The following is a 27,481-nucleotide window of genomic DNA, read 5'->3' on the forward strand; positions in this document are numbered from 1 at the left end:
GCCCTCTGTTTTTTAAGATTCTAGCTCCATGAAAACAGGGCTTTGCTTAAAAAAGAAAAAAAAAGCCAGCCTGGGTTGCACAGTCGCCATCAGCAGGAGGTAGTTGACAGAGGCTGCGCCTCCAACTGCGTGCTTCCGGGTTTCTCAGCCCTCCCTCCAGCACGTGTCCCCTGCACCCTGCGGCTTCCCCGAATTTCCCCTCAACTCTGCTTTGACTTCATTCTCCACTTCTCAGTTTTGCCCTGACAATCCCGCCCACTCCTCCACCAGATGCTTTCAAAGAAGGAACAGAACCCAAGCCCATCTGCGATTTCCAATGACCCTCAGAGAGCAGGCACGTTGCAGGGGACCTCGGGTTTTCTTTTCGTTTGTGTTACTGGAGTCTTTTTTCTTTTCTTTTCTTTTTTCATCTTTATTTCTTTCCTTTTTTAAAAAATTTTTTAGTTTTTATTTTATTTTTTGCCATCTTTTTAAAAAATGCATTCATTCATTCATTTTTAATGTTACATTAAAAAAATATGAGGTCCGTATATACCTCCCACCCCCCTCCCCCCACTCCTCCCATAACCACAACTCCTCCATCATCATGAGACTTTCATTGCACTTGGTGAATACATCTCTGAGCACTGCTGCACCACCTGGTCAATGGTCCACATTACAGTTTACACTCTCCCCGAGTCCACCCAGTGGGCCATGGGAGGACATACAATGTCCAGTAACTGTCCCTGTAGTACCACCCAGGACACCTCCAAGTCCTGAAAATGCCCCCACATCACATCTCTTCTTCTCATTCCTACCCTCAGCAGCTACCATGGCCACTTTTTCCATCTCAGTGCTACATTTACTTCCATTACTAATCACATTAGTTCCAGAATAGAGTATCAGTAAGTCCACTCTAATCTATATTCCTCCATTCTGTGGACCCTGGGATGGTTATGTCCACTCCACCTCAGTATCAAGGGGGTGCTTGGATTCCACTTGGATGATGGGTGCAATTCTCCTGCTTTCAGTTGTAGGCACTCTTGGCTCCCTGGTGTAGTGATTGACCATCTTCACCTCCCTGTTAGTTGGCTGGGGTAAGTCCAATAAACCAGAGGGTAGGAGTTGCTAGTCTGTTGAGGCTCAGGGCCTGGCTATCACATGGAGAGTCCAGAGATTCAGGTCCCCTGAGTATACACTAAACCCCAGCACAAACCATAAGTCCAGTAAAAGTACCATGAGAGGTTTGTAAACAAAGATCACACCTGAGTCCAACTCCATCACACTCAGGACCACAAACAAAATAGGGCCAACTGACATGGTACTGAAGTCCATCTGCCATGACCATAGAACCTGTGGGTCTCTGTAGCCCTCAGAAGAACCAATACCTGGGGTTGTATCTACTTCAGCTGTCTCTGGGACACTGCTGAGGTGTGCATAAGCGCAACCCCTCTGATGACCTCCCAGCTCTTTTTTGGAGACTCATAGCCATATAAACTCATTTGTCCTTTCCATTTTGCCCTTTTATTCAGGGTCAAAAAGCATTTTTAACTCCTGATATTACATGTAGGCTGACATATTCTGCTGGTCTGAGTTGACCCTTTTATTCAAGGTCATTCCCCAGCCACATCATCAGCTGGTACTTGGTAGTAATCCCTTAGTGCCAGGGAGGCTCAACCCCAGGAGTCATGTCCCATGCTGGGGGGAAGGCAATGCATTTACATGCTGAGTTTGGCTTCGAGACTGGCCACATTTGAGCAACATGGAGGCTCTCAGGAGGTAACTCTTAGGCACCCTACAGTTCTAGGCCTAGTTCTTATTTCAGGCCCACAGGCCGCCAACAAGCATCATCATTAGCATCAAGGGCTCATTGTTGGACCATCCTTCCTTATTGGTCTTAGCCATTGCACTTGTAAGATTGTTGCTGTTCTATTAGGGAATGTGACAGAGCTTCCCTGGCCAGAAACTCAGCACTCCCCCAGCCACCATTCCCAACTGTAACACTATGAAAATATCCAAATATTTTTATGCACCCCTCCTTTTATTTATTTATTTTTTTTGTGGAGGGTAGGGGGATGAAATTCTCTGGTAGCCTTTTTTTCTTCTCTTTCTCTCCTTTCTTTCTAGAAAACCAGCATCTTATGGCTCAGGACACATTGAAGAATCAAATGCTAAGACCCAATAGCAGAGAGAAAAAGTTATTGAGTTTGTCCCATTGCTCTAGCTGTCTTAAAATGTATTAAACATTTTTTCTCAGTGTAACTTATAACTAAAATTGTGTTCATTACCTGAATGCTTTTAAGAGGTTTAAGCACATTTGGGGGAAAAGTACAGATTGTTCACTACCTTGCAGCGTGTGTGTCAGCCATGACATTGCAAAAAGTAAGTATGTATAACCAGCCCCCTTGGGTCTCTGGGAACATAAAGCTGCTCTCTCACGACAGAGCAATCCCCCAGACAGACTGCCCAACTTCTCACCCTTCCAGAGCTTTCCGTCTCCAGGCAGGAAGGCAACACCTGCTGCGGGCCCTTGCCCGGTGTATGGGCACGTGCCCCTCCTTCCCAGTTTAGACAGATTCCAAAACACACCTGACAAGTGCCCGCCCCTCCACCTCCACTGCCGCCAGCTCACCCGGGCCACCCCCTCCTTGCTGGGGTGTGCCGTCGCTTCTACACCTGTCTTTTTACTTGTGCTTGCAGCAGAGAAATGTATTAAAAAGTTCTCTGCGTTTCCTTCTTTGATTCACATCCCTGCCCTCAAGCCCATTTCACTTTCCAAGCAGGTGGATGAGCGTGATAAACCGACGCTCCTGGAGTGACAGGCGGGCCGTACAGCAGCCTGAGGGTGCTAATGCATCTATAAAAACCCAAATCAGAGGCAACTTTCGGCAGGTGCTCTGGAGGGGGAGGAAGAGGACCTGGACCCAGCAGTGGGGTCAGAGGTGGGATTTTCCCAGCCTGGGAGAGGCAGTGCATTTGAGGTGCCGGGTAGGAGGGGCCCAGCCAGGGCTCCGGGGAGATGCCCCAGAAGGTGCCCAGAGCCAAGGCCCTGGCAGTCGGGGTGCCAAGAAAGGGGGCTTCACCTGCAGCTACTGCAGAGGTCACCGGAGGGACTACCCGCCTTGAACAGCAGCGACCCGCCCCGACCATGCCGACTGGGGGGCTTGCGCTGCGTTCTAGTGTCAAGTGAGGGTTCCCTGTGACGCAGAAGGGCTGGGGGTCCCAGCGCTGCCCTGTGGAGGAGCATGGAAGGGGCTGAAGGCCAAATTAGGCTGGGGGACTGAGCAGAAAGTGCTGTTTCTTTTTTTTTTTCCTTTATTTTTAAAAAATGTTACATTAAAAAAATATGGGGTCCCCATATACCCCCCACCCCCCTTACCCCACTGCTCCCACATCAACAACCTCTTTCATCATCGTGGCACATTCATTGCCCCCACATCATATCTCTTCTCTCTCCCTACCCTCAGCAGCTACTGTGGCCACTTTCTCCACATCAGTGCTACAATTTCTTCCATTACTAATCACAAAAGTTCCATAGTAGAATATCAGTAAGTCCCCTCTAGTCCATACTCTATTCCTCCAGCCTGTGGACCCTGGGATGGTGATGTCCACTCCACCTCTGTATCAAGAGGGGACTTAGATTCTACATGGATGATGGATGCAATTCTGTTTGCAGTTGTAAAAGTGCTGTTTCTTGAAAGCCCAAATGTGGCCAAGAGCCAGACTGGCTGCACACAGGGTGACCTACTGCCTGAGTGCTCGGGATCAGGGGTCTCCCAGGCTGGGGACTGCCAGGGCTAGCGTTGGGAGAGCCCCAGCAATCCGGGTTGAGGGGCTCACCCTCTCTGAGGCCCCAAAATCCCATCTACAGAAGGTAAAGTTAGAATAAAAACTCAGGTCACATCAGGCCGCTGATTCCAACGTCTTCCCACGGTCCTGAGCCCCTTAGAGGTTTGGAGCCCACCTCGCCTTCTCATCTCCTCCCGCTCTGCCCCCTCTCCCCCTCCTGCCCCTTCCCCCCAGCCCTGCCTGCAACCTGCCCCCCGGGTCCAGCTTTCCTTCTCGCTCTGGACGCTCCCAGGGCCGCCCGCCTCCCCGCTCTGAAGCCCCTGTCCCTCTCTCTAAATGCTGCTCTCTTTAATGACTCCTGGTACTTTCCACAAGCGGGAATTCAGCTTGTCTGTGCACTTTCTGCCTGCCTTCCCTGCCCCGTCACGTCACGAGAGCAGAAACTTTGCTTGCTCGAGGCCCTGAGCCACGCAGAGCTTTCCGCAAAGTCAGCGCTCACGGAATATTTGTTGCCCGGCTGGCTGCATAGAACGGTTTTCTTTTTTCTCTCTTCTTTTCTCTTTCTTATTTTACTAAAAATGAGTAGCAAATAAGCAAATGAAAACTGTTGCGAATGACACTTATTTTGGTGGACCAAGTGAAAAACAGCCATTCAGCCTTATTTGAATAAGCATAGCTTTCATTTTCTTTTTTTTTTAAAGATTTATTTTATTAGCTTTTTTCTCCCCATGCCCTCCTTGTTTGCACTTGCTGTGTCTGTTCGTCTTCCTTGTTTCTTTAGGAGGCACCAGGAACCAATCCCAGGACCTCTGATATGAGAGGGAGTCGCCTAATTGCTTGAGCCACCTCCATTCCCTGCTTTGTGGTATCTCTCATTATATTTTTCTTCTCGTGTCTCTTGTTGTGTCAGCTTGCCACACCTGCCTGTCATGCCAGCTTGCTGTCTTCTTTAGGAGACACCGGGAACCAAACCAGGACCTCCCATATGGTAGGCAGGAGCTCAATCCCTTGAGCCACATCTGCTTCCCAGTTTCATCTTCTTAATGAACATTATAACTTATTTCCCTTTACTCTGATCCTCTTTTGGCATTTTCTTTCTAATCTGTTTAACATATCTAAAGAACCTAGCCCAGGTAAGACAGGAGGGAGAAAAAAAAAGAAAAATAGAGCAATGGGACACATAGCACAAAGTTACATGGTTAAAAACAAGTCCCAATAAATCACAAAGCACTATAAATTTAATTATTCTTAATTTCCCAGTTAGAAGATTGAAATGATCAGCTTGGATAAAAATTCAGCTATGTGCTCTTTCCATGGGAACACCTAGAACATAAGGGCATGAAAAAGCTGAAAATCAAAGAATATAGGAAGAGACAGATCAAGCAGATAGTAATCAAAAGGAAATTGACATCAGACAAAATAGATTTTGAAGACCATAACAGTTTGGTGTTATCTATGAATTCCAAAAATAGATATTGGATTATGTTTGTAAACTGGTCTGTTCCTCTGGGCATATTAGATTGTATTGCATTCAGAGGTTTCACGTTTACTTGATTAAATTGAGATTGGGGCTTTTGATTGGGCCATGTCAGTAGGACTCACAGAAAAAACAAATGGCAAAGAAGGGAGTAGGAGTTATTGTTTTTTTTCAAAATAATATATTCATTGTTTTTTTTAAATTTTTTAAAATTTTTATTTATTTCTCTCCTTCCCCTCCCCTCCCCCCCCCCCCAGTTGTCTGCTCTCTGTGTCCAATTGTTGTGTATTCTTCTCTGTCTGCTTGTATTCTTGTCAGCAGCACCGGGAATGTCTGTCTCCTTTTTTGTTGTGTCATCTTGCTGCATCAGCTTTCCGTGTGTGCAGCACCACTCCTGGGCAGGCTGCACTTTTTTGCACAGGGCAGCACTCCTTGTGTGAGGGACACCCTGTGTGGCGTGGCACTCCTTGAGCACATCAGCACTGCATGTGGTCCAGCTCATCACATGGGTCCAGCTCATCCCATGTGGTAGGTGGGTGCTCTATCAGTAGAGCCAAATCCAATTCCCAGGAGGTTTTTTTATGCTGGAGCCCCAGGAAGTAATCACACAGGAGAAGAACACAGAGGAATAGAGACGGCTCCATAGACACAGCAGAGGCCCTGGGAAGAGAGAGCCTGATAGTCTATAGCTGACCTTGTGGCGAGAGCAGAGTAGCTGAGCCTGGAGAGAAACAAACCCCAGGAGAGAGATGAGCCTTATCCCAGCCTCCAGCTGAGATCAGAAGAAGCTGGGACCACAGAGCCTTAAAAGGAAGAGGAAGCCTGAACCCTCGCAGACGTCAGCAGACATCTTGCTCCAACACATGGCAACAGACTTTGGTAAGTCACTTTATGGCCTTGTGACTGTAAGGTCCTACCCCAAATAAATACCCTTTATAAAAGCCAACCGATTTCTGGTACTTTGCATCAGCACCCCTTAAGCTGACTAGCACAAAGACAAAGCCATTACTAGGGATAAAGAGGATCACTATGTAATGGCCAAATATTCTATTCACCAGAAAGATAAATTTACTCTAAACCACCTATTAAAATAGCCTCAAAATAGTGTAATGGATTGATTGGTGATCCCCAAAAAGATATGTCCACGACCTGATCCCAGAACCTGTGCCGTGGCTGGACTTGGAAAAGGGTCTTTGCAGATGTGCTGCCGTGAAGGGCCTCGGGAGGAGGCTGTCCTGGAGCCCGGAGCCCGGTGGCAGGTGTCCTATCAGGTATAGGAGAGAGGCAGGCGGCAGGGAGAAGGGTGGCTGCACAGCACAAGGGGGGAGCCCACGATGACGAGGTCACACGTTGAGGAGGGTCAGTGGCCACCGGAAGCTAGAGAGGCAAAGAACGGGTCGTCCCCTGGATGTCAGAGCAAGCGCCAGCCCTGCCCACACCTCGACCTCAGACTTCCGGACTCCTGAGCTGCAAGAGAATGAAGTTCAGTTCTTTTTTGTTTTGTTTTAAAGATTTTTTGTTATTTATTTGTTTCTCCCCCTTCCCACCATTGCCTGCTCTCTGTGTCCATTCGCTGTGCGTTCTTCTGTGTCTGCTTGTGTTCTCATTAGGCAGCTCCAGGAGCCAATCCTGGGACCTTCTGGAGTGGGAGAGAGGCGATCTTTCTCTTGTGCAACCTCAGCTCCCTGGTCTGCTGTGTCTCTTGTTATCTCTCTGTGTCTCTTTTTGTTGTGTCATCTTGCTGTGCCAGCTCTCCGCGTGGGCCAGCACTCCTGCACGGGGCAGCACTCCTGCGTGGGCCAGCACTCCTGCGTGGGCCAGCGCTCCTGCGCGGGGCAGCACTCCTGCATGGGGCCAGCACTCCTGCATTGACCAGCACTCCTGCACAGGGCAGCACTCCTGTGTGTGGGCCAGCACTCCTGCACGGGGCAGCGCTCCTGCACGGGGCAGCGCTCCTGCGCGGGGCAGCACTCCTGCGTGGGCCAGCACTTCTGCGTGGGCCAGTGCTCCTGCGCGGGGCAGCACTCCTGCATGGGGCCAGCACTCCTGCATTGACCAGCACTCCTGCACAGGGCAGCATTCTTGCACGGGGCAGCACCCCTGCACGGGGCAGTGCTCCTGCGCGGGGCAGCGCTCCTGCGTGGGCCAGCGCTCCTGCGTGGGCCAGTGCTCCTGCGCGGGGCAGCACTCCTGCATGGGGCCAGCACTCCTGCATTGACCAGCACTCCTGCACAGGGCAGCACTCCTGCGCGGGGCAGCGCTCCACTGGGCCACATGGTGGCTCACCACACAGGCCAATTTGCCTTCTCCAGGAGGCCCTGGATATTGAACCCTGGACTTCCTATATGATAGACGGGAGCCCAGTTGCTTGAGCCACATCTGCTTCCCTGAAGTTCTGTTGTTTGAAGCCATCAAGCACGTGGTTACTTGTCATGGCAGCAACGAGAAACTAAAAGAAAACAAAAAGCAAAAATGAGTGAACCCCAGGGAGAAATGAACAAATTCACCATCATGGTGAGAGATTTTGACATTTCTCCATCAGATACTGTTAAGCCAAGCTCAGAACAATCACAAAGATTTGAGCAAAGAAATGAACAAGTATGACCGAATACACGTACATCGCACTGGCAGATGATTCTCCACCGATCGCGTTTCTGCACATCTTCCGAGCAGAAGCACATGCAGATTTGGGTCCAGACTGTCTGTTCAGGGATGCTTGCGAAGCAAACACCCTTAGAGATACAGAGTCTCCCTCTGGAGCAGAGCGAAGCTTGTTCCCCATCCCATCCAACGAAGATACTGCCTCCCTCCAGGACAGAGTCTGAGCAGCCCTTGCAGCCCATCTTTAAAACCCGGGGTTCCTCAGCTGGGAAGCAAAGCCACTGCATGCCCAGCACGCGCCTGCACCCCTCCACGCGACCGCGGAGTCCAGGGTAAAGGGGACCCAGAGCAGCCACGAGGCTCATGCTGCTGACTGTGACGTGGGCCATAAAATCCTTGTCTCTGAGTCCGAGTCTCGTGTCCTCTCTGAGCACCCAGGAAACTGGTAGCCTAAGTTATTAGAGCACACATAGCATAAACCATCGGGCCTCGACTTGTCCACACGCAGAGCCCTGCACCTGCCAGCAGACGATCCACCATCTTCCGAGGCAACACGTGGAGCGTGCCCTGTGCCCGCCGCATGAGTGACCTTCACCGCCACATGAGCGACCTTCAATAAACACTGGTTCTCTTCTCCTCCCACCGCTCCAGCCTCTCTCACTTCCTTAAGTGGTCAGAAGTTTCAGGGAAGGGATGGCTCAGATGAACAGAAATCTTAAGCCAGTGTTAAAATAGCCGGTGGTAGGACTGTGCCCTTCTCTGGCTCAAAGGGGAGTACAGGAAGTTGTGAGGCTGGGGAACAAGCCCTCTGTGCTGGCCCTTCCCCGTGTGACTTCACTACCTGGCCGGGGACAAGCCATTTCCAGGACAGCAAATACCGTTTATTTTAATTCAAATGTAAGGACACTTTCCCAAAGTCCTGTGAAAATTAAATCTATACTATTAACCATTTTTCTATAGCCCAGATAACGAATAACCTGGCTTACTGAACTAGTGAGAACTCGTGTTTTTGAGTTCTTCCTGAGAATGTGACATTTCTTCATTAGCTCCTCCCCCAGAGCTAGGAAGGTGTAATAACTTTGGCTTAGCTCGCCTTTTTACTGAAACTGCCTCCTTTTCTATTTGTAGCAAGTTTCATGACCCATATACTCAGACAGGGGCATAAAAGCAGGCATGTTCCGGTTTGACCCCGTACCTGAGAGCAGGAGCAGGCTCTCCTCGGATAAGAAGTCTGGGTGACACAGAGTGCTCCAAGCCCTGGCCTGGTCCTGCAGCCACACTCCAGAGAGGAGAAAAGTTGAGCACAGAAGGGAGAGTTCAGAGCCGCCGGTTGTCTGGTATACCATTTGCAAATCGGCCCAGCCCTGGATCATCCAATGAGACTGGGCCTTTTTGGACAGCCTTGCTGTCATTTGCTTTGTGACTCAGTTGATGACTGTGTTCCTTCAATCACATCTCCATTGCTCGGGTGCACAGGGGAGGTCTCACTGAGGAAGGGAGGTTATTCTGTCCTTGGAAAAGCTTGCTGTATTCTTTCCCCCAAATTCTCTCTAGAGCAGCGCCTCCTTCCTTCCCTCTCTGCCTCTCAACCCAAACCAGCTCCAGTGCTCATCCCCTTTGCCCTCTCCACCCAGGAACTCGAAAGCCGAACCAAACACCCCTACGGTTTGTCACACACGCTCCTGAGGCCCCGCTCCAAGTGATCGCACCACCCTGGACAAATGCAGCTTCCCCGGGGTGGGCAGCCCCTCGGGCTCCCTCGGCCAGACCCCTGCCCTGGCAGAGACGCCTCGGCAGGGCCTGCTTGCCAGCCGGGGGTTTTCTGTACCCATACTGTCTTCAGTTCCTCTTGCAAAGGTTGAGACTGAAGGTCAGAGAGCTTCAGCAAATGACTGAGGTTGCCCAGCTCGAGAGGGCATGGATTTGAGCCGAGGTCTCCTGACCTGACATCAAGGGCTTCTTCCACGTACTGACATAACCTCATCAAAGGAGAAGTCCGCGAAGGCAGCGAGTTTTCTTTTTTTTAATAGATTTATTTTATTTATTTCTCTCCCCTTCCCTCCCACCCCCCGCTGTCTGCTCTCTGTGTCAACACGCTGTGTGCTTTTCTGTGCCCATTTGCACCCTCGGTGGCACCAGGAAACTGCGTCTCTTTTTTGTTGCATCATCTTGCTGTGTCAGCTCTTTGTGCGTGCGGCTCCATTCCTGGGTGGGCTGCACTTTTCTCACGTGGGGCGGCTCTCTTTGTGGGGTGCACTCCTTGTGTGGGGGGCGCCCCTGTGTGGCACGGCATGCCTTTTGCGCATCAGCACTGCACGTGGGCCAGCTCACCACACGTGTCAGGAGGCCCGGGGTTTGAACCCTGGACCTCCCATGTGGTAGGCAGACGCTCTATCCGCTTCCCAGCAAGTTTTTTAACTATTGAAAATCCTAGGATGTTTCTGGTTCCAACTGCTTTTTGAGAAAGGCAAATGAAAGTGACTGTGTGGATTCTTGGCCTTGACCAAGGGCAGATCAAATGTGGGTGACGTTTTGTAAAACGTACTCAGTGAACGTCTAGAAAACGTGGACTTCCCTGGTCCAGCCTATCCGTGGTCTAAGTTTTCAGCCTAGTAAGTGGGAACTATTCATTCATTCACGCCTTCTTCCGTTCAGCTCTTCCTGAGCAGTTAATGAGACACAGTCTCGGACTCTGAGGAGCACCGGGTCTTGCTGGGGGCTGGGGAGGGAGGAAGGGTGGGGACCATCAGGTGAATCACCCACACAGCCTGACATGGCCCAAACGCCAAGGGAGCATGGTCCGTAGTTACCTCTGCTGAGAAAAGGAGCCTCTCCGGGGACGTGACGTTTGAGAACTGGGCCTCGAGTCGCGTCAAACAAGCGAACTCTCAGCTCCTGGCTTGCAGGGACTCCTGGTACAAGCCTCCCAGGCCGTTCTGGGTCCCAGTTCACCCCAGCCGGGGCCACATGCAACCCAAATTTGCCCCCAGTGTGGTAGTTGCTGTGGTGGTCCCGGGGGAGTCGAGTTGGTGCCACATCTCCCGGCTCCAGGAGAGGCCCAAGGGTCTGTCCCCAGGAAGGCGGCAGTGGTTTTGCCCAGGCATCCAGTGGCTTGAAGGTCCTAGAATTACAGGGAAGGGACCGCGGGGTCAGAAAAACCCAGCCAGAGGCAGCGACTTCCAGACCTTCTCAGGCCATCAGACGTCTATAAACCACTCTGCGGAGTGGGGCGGGGAGGGGGCTGCAGGGGAGACTGAGAAATGCAACAGAAAGCATCGTCGTGCACAGCAGGGACCTGGTCTTTAGCCGGGGCTTGCCCGGGAGCACCGACGAGCACCGGTGTGCCAGGTGAGCAGTGAGATGCTCCCTGAGGCTGAGTTCCTTCCTCGCAAAGAATCACTGGGGAAGCAGATGTGGCACAACCATCTGGGGTCCTGTCTACCATATAGGAGGTGCAGAGTTCAATGCCCAGGGCCTCCTGGTGAGGGCAAGCTGGCCCATGCGGAGTGCCAGCCCATGCAGGAATGCCACCCAGTGCGGAAAAGCTGCCCTATGCAGGATGCTGGCTGATGTGGAGAGCTGGTGCAGCAAGATGACGTAACAAGAGACATAGAGGAAGACAATAAGAAGATGTAGCAGAATAGGGAGTGGAGGTGGCACAAGAGAGTAATCGCCTCTCTCCCACTCCAGAAGGCCCCAGGAGTGGTTCCCGGAGCCTCCTAATGAGAATACAAGCAGACACAGAAGAACACACAGTGAATGGACATGGAGAACAGACAACGGGGGGAATGGGGGGGGGAGAAATAAAATAAATCTTAAAAAAAAAAATTAAGCATTTCATCATAACTGAATTTAAAAAGGATATCATTTAAAAAGTAGAAGAATCAGTGGCAGGACCATGGTCAGAGGCATGGGCTGCGCTAAGGGAGGCAAAGGGGAAGTTGAGGCATTCCAGGAGCGACCCCTGGGGGAGCACGAGCAGTCCCAGGCCCCAGGGCAGCGGTGCCTGCGGGAACGTGGAGCCTGCGTCACTTGTCGGGAGCTGAGCTGGGGCAAGGAGGGAGAGTGTGTGAGTGTGAGTGTGCGTGTGTGAAGGGAGGGGATAAATACCTAGCCCTCTCTCCTGCCCTCTCCTCCCGTTGGCCCAACCCAACTGGACGCCAGAAAGTCTGGGCACCAGGATGGTCCACAGCTGTCAGCACCCCAGGGCAGAGCAGGGCAAAGAAGGGGTGGCACCCCCGAAGCGAGAGAGCAGGGCGGCTGGGAGGAGGAGCACTGCTGGCTGGGAGAGCTCATGACTCCGGGGAGGCCGAGACACGCACAAGGACCCCCAGGACCCCTGCCTAAACCACGGCTCAGGCGGCTGCATCCTGGGTCTCTCGGAGGGGCTGCCGCACGCCCAAATGGGTGCCTCCAGGGAGGGCCTGGGGGTGGCAGGCAGCTGTTTCCGCCAAGGCCAGTGGATCCCCCTCCAGCTCTCTAGCACAGCCGTAGCCACCCGGAGACCCTCATCCCCAGAGCCGTGGCCCACGGAAACCTTGCCGCAAGCCCACGGCCCCTGCCTCTGACGTGTGGCCACAGTGAGATGGCTTGTTGCTGAAAACTACCAAACAGGGAACCTCAGAAAATCTGTATGCCACGGCCCATGTCTGCTTTGTAACAAATGTTAAAGTATGTTGCCCTGAATGTCAACCCCAAAAGTGTCCTCACAACATCCATGGTTTCACCCAAACGTCCATCAGCAGGTGAATGGACAGTCAAAATGGGTCTATCCATACAATGAAATATTACACAGCTCTAAAAAGGAATGACGTTCTGGCACGAGAAACAGCTTGGATGAACCTTAAAGACATATTGTTGAGTGAAATAAGCTGGACACAAAAGGACATATATCATATGACCTCACTTACACAAAATAATTAAAATATGCAAAGTCATAGAGTCAGGGGCAGTGATTGGGGTGGGGATGGGTAATTAGTGCTCATTTGGCACAGAATTTCTATCTGAAGTGATGGAAAGTTTTAATAATGGATGGTGGTGATGGTGGCACAATATCATGAGTATTATTTAATACCACTGAATTATATATTTGAAAATGGTTAAAATGGGAAATTTTTAGGTTGTGTATATGTTACCAGGATGAAAGAAACAACTGTGGACTATAGTTAGGACAATAATTGTAATAATATTTCATCGATTATACAAAGACACCACACCAATGCAAAGTGTTAACAGGGAAAATTATAAGGGGGGTGGTATATGGGAATTCTGTATTTTCTGCCTGATTTTTCTATAAACCTGCAACTGCTCTGATAAAATACATAAATAAAATGATGCAGATGAGCTGGGGGAAAAATCCTTGCTTTCCTCCGGTGCCTGCAGGATTTGGTAGGTCATGACTTCATTGAAACACTGTCTCAGGCGGCTCCAGGGGCCCGCACTTACCTACATCCCAGCTCAGACCTGCAGGGGGAGCAGCCAAGGTTTGCACGATGTCGACCGAATCTTCCTAACAAGCCTCCATCCATGGAAGAGAAAGAAGAGCAAAGCTCCCCGAGTGCCTTCGAGAGACTTCACCTGGGGCAGTCATTTAAATGCTTCTTCTCGACGATGCTCAGCCCCTTGGGGTGACGCTGCGCCGCCTCCGCCAGTGCTCCTCGGGCTCCCTGGTCCCAGCTGGCCACCTCCGTCCACCTAGCACCTGGCCTCCGGGGATGGGTCCTCACGGCCGGGGGACCAGCCCTGGGAGCTGCAAGGTCTCCGCAGAGGTGCCCCTGCTGCTGGCAGCTGGAATTCCCAGCTGAGGGCCTCCGCCCAGCCTGCCCGGGCTCCCCGTGCTTGTCAGCACGAGGTGGGGACACGGGGACCAGAGCGGGCCTGAGTCCGCCAGGTGCGCAGGCTCTGCTGATTGTGTTTATTTTGCAAAGCCCGGAAGAGGCCTGTGCCAGGAAGGCTGGGACGGGGCCGACACCCAGCCCGATGGCAGACCGGGGGTCAGCTGGCCCCAGCTGCAGGCCCGGGGTCCTCAGAGGCCCCTCTGCCACCTGCGGGTAGGGTTCCTGAGCTGCCCTTCCGGGCTTCCCAAACACCCTTCCACAATCCTCCTCAAAATCCCTGGGCTGCTGGCCCAGTGTACCCCAAAAGTGGTGAGTAGCCAGGAGGCTCCAGATGGGGCTGGGATGGGCCAGGTGGTGGCTCTGGAGGAGAAACCACCACCCTCCAGAAACGGCAGGTGTTAGGGCTACAGGTGGGCCTTGGGGCGACTGGCCAGAGGTCGAGCAGCTCCAGAAAAGCCCACTGCTGCCCCACCTCCAGCTGGACCCTGCAATAGATAGAGCCCCTACTTAAGCACCAGCAAAGCTGGACCACACCCCAAAAAGGAGCTGGAAGGTAGGGTAGACAGGGAAGGACGGTAGTGGATGCATGCAAAGAAAAACAAATGCTCCCGCGCCCTCTGTCCCTTACGCCCTTGAACTTTGGGTCCTGCCTGGGGCCTCCAAGGGCCGGGATCCAGAGCTCTTGCTCACAAGCTCACCAAGCAGCCACAGTGCCTGGAAATGGGGACAGCCCGGCCTCACCCCCAGGGGCTCCCAGGCTCGCAGGGGACGCAGACGGACAAATAACTCCACTGACAAGTTCCTCATTGGGGAGTGCCTTCCACAGGCCGAAAGAGCTTACAAACGTGATGCCCTCCATCCCCCACCCTGCACCCTGGGGAGCAAGTGGTCCCCAAGTTCTGGATGGAGCTTGAAGGAAGTAATGCCTTGTTGGCTGAAGAAAATAAGACGTGATGTAACCTAGGAGGCAGAACAAGAAAAGAATGTCCTTTGTTGAGACTACCTTGGTCAACAGGCCAGTTTAGTAGAAACAAAAAAGTCACTTTTGAATAGTTAAAAGATAAACAGGGGAAGCGGACTTGGCCCAGTGGTTAGGTTAGACCAGTGGTAGGTTAGACCTACCACATGGGAGGTCTGTGGTTCAAACCCCGGGCCTCCCTGACCCGTGTGGAGCAGGCCCATGCTCAGTGCTGATGTGCGCAAGGAGTGCTGTGCCACACAGGGGTGTCCCCGTGCAGGGAAGCCCCACGCACAAGGAGTGCGCCCTGTAAGGAGAGCCACCCAGTGCGAAAGAAAGCGCAGCCTGCTCAGGAATGGTGCTGCACACACACAGAGCTGACACAGAAAGATGATGCAACAAAAAGAAACACAGATTCCCATACCACTGATAACAACAGAAGCGGACAAGAACACTCAGCAAATGGACACAGAAAACTGACAACGGGGGTGGGGGGGAAGGGGAGAGAAATAAATAAATCTTTAAAAAAAAATAAAAGATAAGCTGCCCATCCCTGTTTCTAACCATAAGATAACAACAATAAATCTGTGCGTGCTTCTTAGCACGCACGCTTGCTCTATAAAAGGTAGCGGAGTAGAAATACACTTGTCTGTGGGCATTGACTTGCAGATCCCCTGATCCTTTCTCTCTTGCCTTTCATTCCCGATACCCTTCAGGTTGGTTGCAACAGAACTGGGGCTGGGCAGGGCCAGGGCCACCTGCCAGGAAGGGGCAGAGCCTGATGCCCAGCACCCCTGCGCTGCTCGGGCCAGGTGCCCCAGGGCCACCCAGCGTCCCTGTCACGACTGCTGCCGCCCTCAGCCGCAGCCCGCCGGGGGCCCCGTGTCTGCAGTGGGGGTGCCCTTGGTGCAGATAAGCGGCCCTGCCTGCAGTGTGCATTGCAGGGTGCGGTGCAGGAGAAGGGGTGCAGGCTGCCGGCCAGGGCCCTGGGGCTCAGGGGCTGCCTCAGGGAGAGGCTGCTGCAACTGAGAACCTCAGGGGGAAGGCGGGAAGCTTGAGGGGTTGGGACCTGCAGGAAACAAAACCCCGCTAAAGCGTTCTGCTGAAAACGTTTAATGCAGGGCTGTCACAGCACATGGGCAGGATTAAAAGATGAGCCAGGTTTACCAGACTCAGCAAATAAAAATACAGAACACCCAGGTAGTTTGAAATTCCCATGAACGGCGAATACGTCTTGAGTATAAATATTTAAGCTTAGGGCTATACTTAAAGCCTCGACATACATTGACACTTTTTAAAAATTGGTTGTTTATCGGAAATTCATATTTACCTGGGCATCCCGTATTTTTCTGGTAACCCAAGATAAAGAGCACTGACAAGGGATGATGAAGCACCCAAGGACTGGTAATGCCCCCATCTCCTTCCCTTCCCCTCCTCTGATCCGCTGCTGGTGCCTGCCTCTGGCAAGGGGGTCCCTCGACGCAGTGCTCGGGGAACCCGTGGCACCGAGCAGGGGTGGTGAATCTGGGGAGAGGGATGGTCAGAAGACATGGCACGCCACTCACACCCAGATTCCTCTCCCTTCCTCACTGTATCAGTTGGTCAAAGGGCTGCTGATGCAAAACACAGAAATTGGTTGGTTTTTATAAAGGGTATTTATTTGGGGTAGAAGCTTATGATTACCAGACCATAAAGCATAAGTGACTTCCCTCACCAAAGTCTGTTGCCACGAGCTGGAGCAAGACGGCTGCCGACGTCCGCTAAGAGTTCAGGCTTCCTCCTTCCTCTTAAGGCTCAGTGCTCCCAGCTTCTTCCCATCTCAGCTGTAGGCTGGCATAAGGCTTGTCTCTCTCCCGGGGCTCAATTCTCTCCAGGTTCAGCTGCTCTGCTCTCTCCACAAGGTCAGCTCTAGACTATCAGGCTCTCTCTTCCCAGGGCCTCTGCCATGTCTATGGAGCCGTCTCTAGTCCTCTGTGTTCTTCTCCTGTGTGTCTAATTCCTGGGTCTCCAGCACCAAAAAATAGTCCTAGTCTCTCCTCTGCCATGTGTTTTCTCTGAGTCCTACTGAAGTGGTGCAATCAAAGCCTTAATCATCGTTTCATTAAGTAAGAGAAACCTCTGAATTTAATACAAGGGAATATGCCCAGAGGAACAGACCAGTTTACAAACATGATCCAATATCCACTTTTGGAATTCATTTATACCAAACTGCTACACTCACCGTCTCCAGCGGCTAGGATTCATCGTGTTACCACCTCCCTCCTCTAGATCCCGCCATGGCTCTCACAGCCCACAGCACCAAGGTCAGTCTCTCAAGCCCGGTGTTCTAGGAGTCTTAGCCTTTTCCCTGCAATCCCCTAAAAGGACCCCCAAATGAATGTGCTCCAGCTCGGGGCCTTTGCTTCAGTTATTCCTGGCCGGTCATGGAATTTAGAGCTGGAAAGACCTTTGGGGATCCGCTCGCCCTCTTACCGCTGGGATAGGAAACTAAGGACTCGCTCAAGCGACTTCCTCTCCAGCCGACCACCTTCCTGACCTTGAAGAGCAGCCGGGAGCCGACCAGGGCGCCCCGCCGCGGGGACAGCTCTGTCCCTCCCTCCCCGATGGCCTGTTTCCAGCCACTGCCTGTCTGGGTCCCTTTTCCCCGACCAGAATACAAAGTTCTTTTCCTCCGCTCCCCTTCAGCACAGTGCCGGGTCCCGGAACTCTAATTTTCTTTTTAAATTGCACCCTTTATTATCACTCAACAATTTAATCATAGTCATTAAAGAACTAAAGAGCTGCCTAATTGGGCATTTATGGTGTAATGGGAAAAACACAGCCTGGGCTACTTTTCTTTTTTCTTCTTTACTTTTTTTCCTCTGAAAAGCCTTGTTGAATTTACTCTGGTGAAAGAAATTCTTATTGCCCCTTAGAATGTCGCCCAGGAAGTGGGGCTCAAGGAACCCGACCTCCGGTATGTCCTGTCCCTGGTGGAGACATTTCTCCTAGAATGAGATAGAATTCCAACAAGATTAACTTCAATATAAATTTTAATTTTTAAATTAAAGTTGAGGTCACCAACATTTTTTGTTTGTTTTTTTTAGGTGCTGGGGCCGGGAACTGAAGCTGGGACCTCTCATGGGGGAAGCAGGTGCTCAACCCCTGTGCCACCTCTGCTCCCCCAAGACCTTTTAAATTGTCTATTTCTTCCAAGGACTTGTTGACTCAGCTGATTCATGGTGCTTTTTCCTCTAGAAGAGTTCTGTCTAGTTTTGCTCTTCTTAACCCTGGATGAGTTCAAGGAGGCTGTGAACTCTTTAATATAGTAGATAGCAGGTCGGGCTTTGTGTCCACATGCACTACGGAGGGGAAGGGGTCTTATCTATTATCCCGTTCTTAAAAGGGCCCGCTGTGCCCTAAAGATTAAGAGCCAATAGTCTAGGGTGTGGCTCAGCTGAAGGCTGCAGGTCAGAAGCTGCCTCAGAACCACCCAAGGAGCTTTTGTTTTTTCCTTTTGTGTCGGGTTTATTTCATTTAGCATAATGATTTCAAGGTTTGTCTGTGTTGTAGCATGTATCAGTATGGCAGTTTGGAATTGCTTATGAATTCCAAAAATAGATATTGGATTATATTTGTGAACTGGTCTGTTCCTCTGGGCATATTAGATTGTGTGGGATTCAGAAGTTTCACGTTTACTTGATTGTGTTTGGGGTCAGTGGGACATCGAGTTCCTGCCGCCTTGGTGGGTGGGAGTTCACAGAGAAAACTAAAGGGCAGAGGAGTTAGTTGGGATTTTTGAATACTAGAGCCCTGGGAAATAAGCACACAGAGAAGCAGATAGGTGAGGAAGGAGAGAAGGCTCCCTTAGACACAGCAGAGGCCCTGGGAAGAGAGACAGCCGCTCGCCTGATGGTTTACAGCTGGCCTTGTGGAGCGAGCAAAGCAGCTGAGCCTGGGGAGAAACGAGCCCCAGGAGAGAGACGAGACTTCTCCCAGCCCACAGCTGATATTGGAAGAAACTAGGACCATGGAGCGTTAAGAGGAAGATGAGGGGGAAGCAGACGTGGCTCAACTGATAGAGTGTCTGCCTACCATATGCAGGGAACAGGGTTCAATCCCCAGGGCCTCCTGCCCTATGTGATGAGCTGGCCCATGCGCAGTGCTGCCACATGCAAGGAGTGCCCCCGTGTAGGGGTGCACCATGCACAATGAGTGCGCCCCACAAGGAGAGCTGCCCCATGTGAAAAAAGTACAGCCTGCCCAGGAGTGGCACTGCACACACAGAGAGCTGACGCAGCAAAATGATGCAACAAAAAAGAGATGCAGTTTCCCAGTGTCACCTGATAATGCAAGTGGATGCAGAACACACAGTAAATGGACATAGAGAGCAGACACTGGGGGCGGAGGAATAAGTAAAAAGTAAAAAAAAAAAAGAGGAACATGAGGCCTGAACCCTTGCAGATGTCGGCAGCCATCTTGCTCCAACACGTGGCAACAGACTTTGGGGTAGGAAGTAAGTTAAGCTTTATGGCCTGATAAGTGTACACATCTACCCCCAAATAAATACCCTTTATAAAAGCCAACAGATTTCATATTTTGTAACAGCACGCCTTTGGCTGACTATTACAATCAGAAATTCATTTCTTCATGTGGCTAAACAGCATCCCATTGTATGTCTACACGGCATTTTGTTTATCCGTTCATCTGTTGATAGACATTTGGATTGTTTCTACCTTTTCACTATTGCAAATAATACTGCCATGAGCTTTAGTGCACAAGTATCTAAGCCCCTGATTTGAAATATTAATAAAGCCTACAATCCATCCGAGGGGCACAGTCGATGCTATTTGGTGTAATCACCCTGAGAGCTTTTAAACCCAGGGACTCCCCGGGGGCGGGACCTGCCTCTGTTCCCGGAAAAGAGCTGCCCGAGGTCACCGTGGGGCTCAGTTCCTGTCCTTGTTCCCGTTATTCAGGGTCCCCTCCCCCCCATTCCCCTAGACTCAGGGTGGGGGCTGGCACGGCTGTGATTAGGGGACCCGCTTTGCCCTCGTGGGGGAGGGGCTGGAGAAGGGTTCAGTCGCATCCCGGTAACGAAGCCCCACAAAAACGCTGGACCCGGCTGAGCGGCCCTGATGCTGGTACACCCCCGTGTGCCCCGGCAGTGACCGTGCCGACACCACGGGGAGAGGACTCGGGCGTTCGGCGTTTGGGGCCCCCCTACCTCCCTTTCTTTGCATGCCTTCATTTTTTTCCCCTCTTGACCAAGATTCCTTTATTCTAAAGGCTTCTTTTTCTTCTTTTTAAGTTTTTAAAATTTAATTGCCTTTTTTTAAGATACATAGATCACAAAAAATATTACATTAAAAATACAAGAGGTTTCCATATACCCCATTCTTTGGGCCCTCTTCTGAGTAGAACTACGTGTACTCCTACGTCCAGCACTCTCCTGAGTCCTTGGGTCTTTCCTGTGGATTACGGAGCCCCAGGGAGTGAGGGAGCCTCCCAGCCTCCAGCCGGCAGGTTGGAGTGCTGGGGCTGGGAGCCCTGGGCCCTGAGGCTGTGTTGAAGCGGACGAGTCCTGGGGGGCTGAGCCCTTAACTTGTGATGAGGGCTGCCTGATGGCCCACCCCTTCAGTGGATTGTTTCCACAATATACTGTCTCTCCCGGAGTTCCCTCTACGGCAGGTCCCACCTGCTGTGCCTTGGTGTCCCTCTGCATCTGTCCCAGCTCTCAAATGTGGCAATGTGACACGCCTCTTATGACCAGGCCAGCTCTAGGCGTCTCCAGCATGCATGAGGTCTTTCCTACATCCCAACTCGTTCAGGCTTGTCCCGGTAAACTGAGGCAGCACTTAGTAGCACCGCCAATAGGGTACCCACCCTCTTCTGCCCCGTCTGCTCCCCCCCAGTGCGAAGGCTTTGCTTGGCTGCTCTGATTCTGCTGGGAGGGGTGGCAGCCAGCCAAGGAATTTGAGGGCACCCCGCAGTACTGACACCCGCAGGCTACGGTGTGGGTTCCAACTTGCTGGATGATCCCAAAAGTGTAGGCTTTATGGTTGACTTGAAGGATATTGAGCAAATTCAGATTTGTGTCCATTCCTCTTTAGAATGGACTGTCCCCTAGAGGCACAAAAACATGTACTGGCCAGCACACAGCGGGGCCACCGGCGTGGGAGCAGCACTCGACAGTTTGCAAAGTGCTTCCACATCCGTTTCAGATCCCGTTCCATTCTCAGTCGTCCTCAGGTACAGGCCTAGAGAACCAAGCTGGCGCTTCCCAGCCTTTCTCACCCCACCACACAGGAAGAAAGCATTCCTACGCTATTTGGGGATGAAGAGAGAGCCTGCCCCCTCTCGGGCACCCGGCCTGGGACCCAGCCTCCCGGCAGGGACTCAGTACCTCGGGACAGCTGGAGATTACCCCAAACTGCCCTGGTTACCCCCTGCCAACCTGGTAGGGCTGGGCCCACCCCTGCGCGCCCTGGCTCTGTGGGGCAAGCACACCCCCTCGGGCTCCTGGGGGACCCCGCAAACCAGAGAGGGCCTCCCTGCGTGCTTGCGTGGGGGCGTGTGTGGCCCCTGTTTTTACGGTTCAGTATCGGCCTGACGGCCCGAATCTGGGGGACTGAGCCTCGAGGAGGGAGGCCCCGGTACCCCTGAGCTGCGTTGGCACCCTTGGTTCTCCTTCCGGCCGTCGCCGGAAGTGGGGCCCTGCGTGCCCGCCGCCCACGACAGGCGCCATGGCGCGCCTCTCCCCTGCCTCCGGCCCGGGCCCTCTGGCCTCCGCGCCCCGGAAGGGCTGTGAGGGGCCGCGGGGGCCGGGCCTGGCGCTTCCCCGGCCTGCCTCGCACACAGTCCCCCTGAGGCAGCCCCTCTCGCCCGCGGCTGCTCGGCCCAGCGCGGAGACCCCCGCGGCGCCGGAAGCCCCTGCACGGGCGGCCGCTCTTCTCCACAAACGCCGATTTCGGCTTAGCGACCGTCGATTTCGGCTTAGCGACTGGGCCGCTTGTACAATACTTTTATAATATCTTCGTTGGTCAGAAACGCTTCTTTTACCTCAAAGCTGTGTTACGCAACTGCACGTGAGCGTGCGTGTGGTATCAGCAATCTCGAGTTTCCGTTTTCCTGAGGAAAACCTTGAGGCAATCACAGGCTGCTGGGGCGACACGCCCACCCAGCAATGCCCGCTCTCCTCAGGAACGAGGGATGTTTCGCTCTCGGGCTGTGCCCGCGCCCCCGCCCAGCCCCGCCTTCCCCGCCTTCCCCGCCCTCCGCCCCTGTGACGGTCGGCAGCTTCTAGCGGGTTCCAGAAAAGATCCCTGCGCGAGAGATCCCACAGGGGCCGCCTTGGAGGGCACGCGAGGAGCACGGCCATCGCCGCGGGACAAGGAGCTGGGGGGCTCCCCCGGGGCTGGGGAGGCCTGCGTCCCCCACTTGAAGCCACACTGTTCCCGGAAAACCCTTGCCCCGTGGTTTGGGCGCCCGAGCCTTCAGCAACAGCGCCCCGGGGCGGCCACGCGCTCGATTTACCTCACGCTGGGGCCTGCTTACCTGAGGGGACACGGGGCTGGGCGGGACGGAGCTGGGTGGGAGCCTCTGCGGGCCGCCCTCCTCCCTGAGGCCGGGGGGTCCTTACAGATTCAAACTCGTGTCTGTTTCCTTCCTGAGGACGTGTTTCTCCTCAAATTTGAGCGCATTTCCAGGAGGACAGGTGCCTGGTGTCCCCCCACCAGTGAGCCGGCTGCGCGTCACCCAGCCTTAGGGACAGCGTGCGCCCCTCTCCCTGGGCTCCCTTTACGGTCAGAAGGAGCAGGTTGGCTGTAGATGTCGATGGACCCCTAGGAAATTGTGCAGGGAGCGTCCACGCAGCAGGCGGCGAGGCCGACACGGGCGGCTGTCCAGCCAACAGCCTTCTCTGGCCCCCGCCCGCTTCGTCCAGGTGTCACAGTTGTGAGCTCTGGGGGTCAGGACCTGTGCCCACCTCAGGAGATGGACCTGAACCAGCCTCAACCACTCCCACTCACTCTTCCCCCTTGCCAGGGACTCTGGGCACCTCCCGGCACCCCGTCTCGGGCCCGGCCATCCTTTTGGGCACCCTGCGCACAAAAACCTTCCCCACACATCACTGCGACGCAGCCCCTGGCCGGCTCAGCTCCAGCGAGACCCCGTAGGGCGTAGGGGCCCACTGGCATTTCCTTTACTCCCTAAAATCATCTTATTCTATCCCAAGCCCTTGCACACGCCACCTCTCTCCTGAACTAGCTCGCCCTTGCCTTCTTCCTTTCTTGTTTTACCCCCATATTTGGGGGGAGCATATCCCCCAGTAGCTTCCTGAGAAAGGATGCATTGGGAAAGTCTTTATTCTCCTTTTCCAGTTGATTGATAATGTGGCTGGATACAGAATTCCAGGGTGGAAATCAATCATTTCCCTTTAGAATTTTGAAAGTACTCCTCCACTGCCTTAAAAAAAAATCAACATTGCTAGGAGAAATATGAAGCCATTTTGATCTGCTTCCTTTATATGTGATAGGATTCCTCTTTCTTGCTCTCTCGCTCTCTCTCTCTCTCTTCCCCTCCCAACCCCCTCAGCTTTTAAGTCTTTCTTTGTCCCCAGCGTTGTGAAATTTCACCCTGACTTGGGTTCATTTCCACTCATTATATTGGAATGGGCCCGTCCAATGTGGAAATGTGTCCTTCAGCTCTGTGAAATTTTCTTTTGAAATATTTCATGGATAATTTCATCTGATAGTACTTTTTTTTTCCACCCTCTGCATATATGGAAATACGATTTCTCCCAGAATGTAACCAGATCTTGTGGTCCTAGAAAAATGAGCAAATCCATCCAGTTACGTCTGCCTGGCATAGGAGTCAGGGCACAAACTTCCTTTAGAAAAGGAGCTCTGCTGTCTCCCTCCAGCCCCGACTCTTGCCAATGAGGGACCTCGTTAGAAACTTTCCCAAACACCCTAGGACAACGCCCCATCCATCAGTCTCTAGGCTTTCTTGAATTTAACCCTACCCTAAGTCTCATTGTGGTGAATTAGATTATCTGGGCTACAATTTCTCCGCCTTTGAAATGAGGAGGTTGGCCTGGAATTCTGAGGGTCCTGCCAGCTCTAATATCTCACCCCTGGGCTTATTTTTTTGTGTTGGAAAATGACTTATAAATAAGAGTGAAATAGTTCCTATAAATACATTTGCCTGCCTACGTTCAATGAATCACTGGCCACAGTGAGTGGTACCCTGTTTCTGGGAGCATGTGCCCATCCTACTGAGCCTGGCTGCGAAGAAGCAGCCAGAACCACCGAGACCACATGGGAATCACAGACAAAGCCTGCAGCACCCCCAAAAGCTGGGCGACCTCAGAGGTGCTGGAGCCAGGAGGACAGTGACATCCAGCTCAGAGGACATGCTGCCGCCTCCCCTCCAGACACCCCAGGGACCATTCCTGCCTGAAGCCCTTCCAGCCTTCATCTAAGCAGTGACCAAGTCCCCCTCTGAAATGTCCCACTTAGCTGCCCCCTGCCCTCCATTCCTGTCTCTGTCCTGGGACGGCTTTCCTCGTCTCTTGCCTGAACCCTTGTGACTGTCCCCTAATCCTTGTCCAGCCACCTGCTCTATCCTCCAGGAGCTCCTCCTCACCAGCTCCCAGAGACATCCTTCTGCAGCCTAAGGTGATGCTCCCTCCCTAGTAAAAGCCGCCATTCCCTTCCCCATTGTACCAGTTTGATATAATTGATGACTCCAAAAAGAAATATTGGGTTATGCTTGTAATCTATCTGTACCCGGGCATGATTCAGTTATGATTTAGGGGTGGGGACTCACAGATAAAAAGCATGGCAAAGGACAGAGTTGGGGGTTTCTGATGTTGGAGTTTGATGCTAAGACTCAGCACCCAGAGGAAAGAGAAGCCAGCCCCAGGAAGGAAGGAACCTTGAAGCCAGAGTAAAGCAAGTCCCAGGGACGTAGGAAGCCTGAGCCCTCGCAGACGTCAGCAGCCATCTTGCTCCAAATAGACTTTGACAGGGGAGGTAACTTATGCTTTATGGCCTGGTATCTGTAAGCTCCTATGCCAAATAAATACCCCTTATAAAAACCAGCCCATTTCTGGTATTTTGCATGAGCGCCCCTTTGACTGACTCATACACCTGTCAAAGCAGGAGAGAAGAGATTTCCACAGCAACAGGACCCATGCTGGCCAAGGGCACTCCAGGAGGCCTTGGGGGGTACCCGACCCCGACCCCGGCCGGGGCTCCTCCTCGTTCTGCTGCCCTGCCCATCGCCGCCCCTAAGGACTAGGGTCTGCCTGGTGCTGAGGAACCAGTCTCAGGCATTGGCAAGCGCAGGGATGGGGAGACAAAAGCCAAGAACGAGCAATTGTGCCCCAAGCTCAGCTCTAACTGGGCATGGCCCGTGCAGCAGTGCTTCCGTGCAGTGACCTCCGTCGCTGCGAGGGCTCCTGGGAGGCCAGCGCTGGTGTCACCCCCCAAATGCCTCTCCATCTCCAGAGCGGCTTCATGAACAAGCAGGCAGCATGTGTTTATTGGAAGATGCTTTGGGCTACAGAGACATAAAAGAGGCTTTAAAAAAAAAGTTGCATCATTGACAAGACCCTAAATAAATTCTTTTTAAAAAATATTGTTAATAAACCATCATCTATATTGGTAATTCCTAGGTCAGAGCCACAAGAAACCTGAGGACTGGCAAGGGCGCCCTCATGTGGCACTGTGGTCGAATGTCACCTTGGGTCTCAGCAGCCTTGATTCCTCACTTGGAAATTCTAATTAAGTTTATTTCTTACAGAATCAACGCCTTATTAGTTATGCGGGGCTTTTATTCAGTTCCAACCAGGGTGCCAGACCTTTCTTCCCTCAACCACAACAGAATAGCCTGACGTTTACGCCCTGTCAGGCAGGGTCTACCGCCCTAAGCGGCAGGAAGTCACCATAGAGGAATGACCATCACCCCTCAGCGCCCCCTTAAGAATAAGAGCGTGGACTCTCTGAGGGGGCAGCTGAGGCAGGTTAGCACAGGGAAAGAGGAGAAGGCGAGCCGCAACATGGCCGACAGACAACATGGTCTTGACCTTGACCTTGAGTCCCAGGTGGGCCTCTGCCACCGGTGGAGGAGATTTTTCTCCTTCCAGCTTGCGGTCAGACCACTTTGTGACTGAAGAGGAACACTTCACTGGGCCGCTCTGGATAAGAACAGCAGTCCCTGAGGCTCCTGAGGGTGCGCCCCTCCAGCCAGACCAAACGTCCTGTCCCTTTACATCCTTTACACTTGTGAAATTATTGAGAGCCCAGTACATTTATGCGGGTTCTATCTATCAATTTGTACTATATTAAAAACTAAACTGATAAAAATTTATTGTCACTTAAAATAACAGTAGGGAGCAGTGTAGCTCAGTGGTTGAACACTTGCTTCCCATGGATGAGGTCCTGGGTTCAATCCCCGGTACCTCCTAAAAAAGAACAACAACAACAACAAGCTTCTCTTAAGTAACAAAATATTTTCATGAAAAATAATGAGATTTTCCACAATAAAAATTTAGTAAAACAATTTTTGTGTGATCTATTTATCTTAAAAAAAAGACAATAAAAAACAAAAAAAAATTTAGTAAAAATGATGGCATTGCCTTACATTTTTGCAAATCCCTATGTCTGAGTTAATAGAATACGATTGGATTCTCCCATTTGCTTCTACATTCAAACCTTTGCCATAGCGCCTGCCATGTGGCTTCTGGAAAACTCAGAAGTTTTAGCTGAGATTGATGAGAACATGTGGCCAACAGTGATATCCTGGCCTTGGCAAAGGGGGTTTTGGAGTCTTACACATGTAATGCCGAAACAGCCACTTTCCAGCAGTGTGGGCTTAGGCAGATCCTTTGTCTTTCTGAACTTCCACTTCTGCATCTGTAAAACTAGCCTAATAGTAGTTATCTTGCCAGGGAATCAGTGGCCCCATGGCCTAATCCCAGTGATCATTTCCTAATTATGTATGACCTGGGGCAAGTTCCTCCTTGGTGATTCTGTGTGATAGAGCTGGACTCAGATGCAATCTCTTTTCACAAGCCTTTCCTGTTACTTTACCAGAATTGTAGTTGGTGCTGGGGTTTAATATATACCCAGGGGATCTGAATCTCTGGACTGACCATATGAGAGTGAGGTCCTGAGCCTCAACAGACTTCAGCTCCTACACTCTGGTTTATTGGACTTATCCCACTCAGCTTACATGGAGTTGAAGAAGGTCAGCCACCACACCATGGAGCCAAGAGTGCCTACAACTGAAAGCAGGAGGATTGCATCCAGCATCCATGTGGAATCTAAGTTCCCTCTCTTGATATAGATGTGAAGTGTACACAACCATTCCAAGGTCCACAGGATGGAGGAATAGAATATGAATTAGAGTGGATTTACGGATATTCTATTCATGAACTATTGTGATTAGTAATCGAAGAAAATGTGGCATTGGTGTGGAGAAACTGGCCATGGTGGCTGCTGGGTGTGGGGAATGGGAGGAAGAGATGAGATGTGGAGGCATTTTTGGGACTTGGAGTTGTCCTGGGTGGTGCTGCAGGGACAATTACCGGACATTGTAGGTCCTCCCGTGGCCCACTGGATGGAACGTGGGAGAGTGTGGGCTATGATGTGGACCAGTGACCATGAGGTGCAGCAGTGCTCAGAGATGTATTCACCAAATGCAATGAATGTCTCATGATGATGGAGGAGAATGTTACTATGGCGGGAGGAGTGGGGTGAGGAGGGTGGGGGGTATATGGGGACCTCATATTTTTTTAATGTAATATAAAAAAATGAATAAAGACAAAAAATAATAATAAAACGTACCTAGACT

General features: G+C 51.9%; 1 protein-coding gene across 1 annotated transcript in view; it reads right to left on the reverse strand.

Moving 5' to 3' along the window:
* Positions 1-21,368, reverse strand: part of LOC101425147 (ral guanine nucleotide dissociation stimulator-like) — a 68,282-nt gene extending 46,914 nt beyond the window's left edge. The window contains exon 1 of the mRNA XM_071211865.1: positions 21,300-21,368. Coding sequence (XP_071067966.1) covers positions 21,300-21,368 — 69 coding nt within the window. The remainder of the gene's footprint in view (positions 1-21,299) is intronic.
* Positions 21,369-27,481: the final 6,113 nt, after the last annotated feature.

The sequence above is a fragment of the Dasypus novemcinctus genome, chromosome 25 (genome assembly GCF_030445035.2).
Source record: "Dasypus novemcinctus isolate mDasNov1 chromosome 25, mDasNov1.1.hap2, whole genome shotgun sequence".
Lineage (NCBI taxonomy): Eukaryota > Metazoa > Chordata > Mammalia > Cingulata > Dasypodidae > Dasypus > Dasypus novemcinctus.